Raw genomic sequence first — 4101 nt, forward strand, 5'->3', positions numbered from 1 at the left:
CTGAAAGGGAATATTCATGATTCCTATATAGAGTTCTAAAATAATTTTGACACTACTAATATGAGCAGAAACATATAAGCAGAAACTTCCCAAAATACCCCCTCCTGACCCCCTAAAACCACATACTTAAACTCAGCCAGCCTTAGAAACAAGGAATCCTAGAAATAAAGCAGAATGCCATCACAGTGTCATTTGGTTTAAGTTCTTTATTTGAAATTTCTACCTGATTTTTGGATGCCATTGGTCTCTTTAGCACAGCTGATAATGTGCATCTTTATAATGTGTCATTTTCAGAAGAGGCCTTTCTCATAGAACAGGACAAAACTTACCTGCACTGACATTAATATACATCAGGAATCCAGACTCATTTCCATCACCACTCTGTAAACGAAAGTTAGAACTGTCAACAAGGTGACACTTGACACCTAACAATCTGTTGCCACGTGACATTTGGGCAGATGGTTTCATTCCCTCTAAGCATCCCACTTCTCAAACCACTTGCAACTTCCTTGTTCAAGGACTTATAAATGGTCTAATGACAATATTTTATGCGGGAGTCCACTTACACCCCGTTCACACCTTAACCTCAAACCAGACACCCCAAACTTCCCCTCTTCTTCCCACCAGCTAAGAAAACACTATGGGTACTAAAACTGGTGGGCTTCCTGCCAAGTCTCTTAAAGGATTAATCCCAACGTTTTCTCACTGATCAGCCCTGATGACTATTAAGCCAGGCATAATAAAAGGGCAGTGTTAAATTTTACTCTTTAACTCACAAAATAGTGTAAGTACTAATTATGCTGCCTACTTAAATACACCACAATAGCTGCTGTCATCATCACTCTTGCTTCTATCCCCCTCCACTTTATCTCTAAACATATAGTGCTTGTTTGTTTTTTTGTTTTTAAATACAGCACATTCTTAAATGTATTATGGGGAAAAATTCCTCTTTTTTCTTTTTTTGTTTACATATGAAGAAGAAATTATTACAGTAGGAAAACTTCAGTGCCAAGTTTTCTGGAAAGTATAGCAACCTGTTCTCACGTGTTGTAACTGACATATGGTTCACTTCTTGGGGGACTGTCCCACTGATCCCATGGAGGGGTGCATAGGGATCAGAGGATTGGGTAGGGAAGCAGCTGATTTGCATACCCTTATCTATGTAATCTCTGAGAAGGGTCTGGCAGGGAGCAAAACCGGCGCTAGCCTGGGGCACGCACGCTTATTACCCAGTGGAGAGGTCTGATTTTGCAGTGATCGACCTGCGGATCCAGGACCGAGGGCGTTTGCTCGGTTTCTCATCCGGCATCTTTAAAGCTCTTACAGCTCAAAGTAACAGCGACCTTTTGGGGGGCAGCGCGCCGGACAGGCTGCCAGAGGCTATGCCTCCCGCTCTCCCACTGCTCGGAGCGGGACTGACCTCCGCGCTGCTGTGTCTCCTGGCCGCGGCGTGCCTGGGAGAGACAGTCCGGTACTCCACGGACGAGGAGGAGCCCCCCGGCACAGTCATCGGGGTGCTGCGGGACGACGCGCAGCCCCGCTCGGGGGCCGGACCCCTGGGCGGCTTCCGCCTGATGGAGCAGTTCAGCAACAGCTCGCTGGTGCGGGTGCGGGAGGGCGACGGGCAGCTGAGCATCGGCGAGGGGGGGCTGGACCGGGAGCGGCTGTGCGGCCAGGCCCCGCAGTGCGTGCTGGCTTTCGACGTGGTGAGCCTGCGGCAGGAGCAGTACCGGCTGGTGCACGTGGAGCTGGAGGTGCGGGACATCAACGACAACGCGCCGCGCTTCCCCCAGGCGCACATCCCGCTCGAGGTGTCCGAGAGCGCCGCGCCCGGCACCCGCCTCCCGCTGGAGCTCGCCCTGGACCCGGACGTGGGCTCCAACGGCGTCCAGAGCTTCCAGCTCTCGCGCAACAGCCACTTCGGCGTGGAGGCGCAGGCGCGGGCGGACGGCGGGAAGAGCGCCGCGCTGGTGCTGCTGCAGGAGCTGGACCGCGAGCGCCAGGCCGCCTACACGCTGGAGCTGGTGGCCCAGGACGGCGGCAGCCCGGCCCGCGCGGGCACGGCCACGGTGAGCGTGCGCGTGCTGGACGCCAACGACAACAGCCCGGCCTTCCCGCAGGGCGCGCTCACGGTGGAACTGGCCGAGGACGCGCCGCGCGGCTCGCTGCTGCTGGACCTGGACGCGGCCGACCCCGACGAGGGGCCCAACGGCGAGATCGTCTACGGCTTCGGCAGCCAGGTGCCGGCCGAGGCGCGGCGGCTCTTCCGGCTGGACCCGCTCTCGGGCCGCCTCACGCTGGAGGGCCCGGTGGACTACGAGCGGCAGCGGACCTACGAGCTGGACGTGCAGGCGCAGGACCGCGGCGCCAGCCCGCTGGCGGCCACGTGCCGAGTCATCGTGCGCCTGGTCGACGTGAACGACAACGCGCCGGGCATCAGCATCCGCCCGCTGAGCGGCGCGCCCGCCGGCGCCGGGGTGGCCTACGTCAGCGAGGCGGCGGCGCGCGACAGCTTCGTGGCGCTGGTCAGCACCTCGGACAGGGACTCGGGCCCCAACGGGCAGGTGCGCTGCGCCCTCTACGGGCACGAGCACTTCGCGCTGCAGCGCGCCTACGCCGACAGCTACGTGCTCGTCACCGCCGCGCCGCTGGACCGCGAGCGCCTGGCCGAGTACAACCTGACGCTGGTGGCCGAGGACCTGGGCTCGCCGCCCTTCCGCACCATCCGGCAGTACACGGTGCGCGTGAGCGACGAGAACGACAACGCGCCGCTCTTCGCCCAGCCCGCCTACGAGGTGGCGCTGCTGGAGAACAACCCGCCGGGCGCCTACGTCGCCACCGTGCTGGCCCGGGACCCCGACCTGGGCCGCAACGGGAAGGTCCTGTACCGCCTGCTGGAGAGCCAGGTCCTGGGCGCCCCCGTCTCCACCTACGTCTCCGTGGACCCGACCACCGGGGCCGTGCACGCCCGGCGGGCGCTGGACCGCGAGGCGCTGCCGCTGCTGGAGGCGGGGATCGAAGCCTGCGACGGGGGCGCCCCGCGGCTGTGCCAGCGCGCCCGTCTCCGCCTGCGGCTGGCGGATCGCAACGACAACGCGCCCGTCATCACCGCCCCGCCGCTGACCAACGGCTCGGTCGAGCTGCCGCTGCCCGCCGGCGCCCCGCCGGGCTACCTCCTGGCCCGCTTCGCCGCCCGCGACGCGGACGAGGGCGCGAACGCCGAGCTCGCCTTCTCCCTGCTGGGCGGCGCCCCGCCGCTCTTCGCCCTGCACCGGGAGAGCGGGGAGTTGGCCCTGCGCGAGCGGCTGCCCGCCGGGGCCCCGCCGGCCGCCTTCTCGCTGGTGGTGGCGGTGCACGACGGCGGCCGGCCCTCGCTGTCCTGCACCGCCGCCGTGCGGCTCGTCCCCACGGACGCGCTGCCCTCTAGCGTGCAGATCGTGCCCCTGCAGCCCGCGGCGGAGGAGCGGCAGCCGTGGCCCCGCCGGGACCTCTCCGTGGTGCTCATCGCCGTGCTGGCCGGAGGCTGCGGCTTGCTGCTGATCGCCATCCTGGCGGTGGCCTCCCCCTGGAGGAGGAGCAAGGGTCACGTCCCACGCAGGCCGGAAGAGCAAGGCGGAGGCCGAGGGACCAGGCTGGTGCAGGGCTCAGGCTCTTTGGCCGAGAGCTGCTCTCCCCCGGGCCGGGCAGACTCTGGCCAGCTCTCGGTTAGCACCCAGTCCCACGACCCCAGGGACACTTCCCAGGCCGAAGACAGCAGCAGAGAGGCTTTGTGTCATTCTGCCCAGGAGAGGAAAGCCAAGGGCGGAGACTCCCGGGTAAGCACGCCTGATTTCTTTTCAGCTGCCCTGTAATGAATTCATTCTTTAAACAAAAAAAAATATTAAGTGTTTGATATAACAGTCTATGAGGTCAACTGGCCAATGTGGCTTGATTCCTTGATTTACTAGATTTGTTTGCTTCTAAACATCAAGGTCACTAGCTTGGGTGTTTAAGGATTTGGATTTGTCTTCCAACTCTGCCACTGATTTACTGCCTATATTTCACCTCCCTGTATGTCAGTTTCTTTGTATAAGAGGAATAAGTGTTTGTACCCACTTTTAT

The 4101-nt window shown here is 60.8% G+C and overlaps 1 protein-coding gene across 1 annotated transcript; it reads left to right on the forward strand.

Annotated features, from left to right (window-relative positions):
• The first annotated feature begins 1382 nt into the window (after nucleotides 1–1382).
• On the forward strand, nucleotides 1383–3851 carry LOC142007921 (protocadherin-8-like). Its single transcript, XM_074984608.1, has one exon. It carries the CDS (start codon nucleotides 1383–1385, stop codon nucleotides 3849–3851), a length of 2469 nt encoding a protein of 822 aa, XP_074840709.1.
• Nucleotides 3852–4101: the final 250 nt, after the last annotated feature.

The sequence above is a fragment of the Carettochelys insculpta genome, chromosome 1 (assembly GCF_033958435.1).
Source record: "Carettochelys insculpta isolate YL-2023 chromosome 1, ASM3395843v1, whole genome shotgun sequence".
Lineage (NCBI taxonomy): Eukaryota > Metazoa > Chordata > Testudines > Carettochelyidae > Carettochelys > Carettochelys insculpta.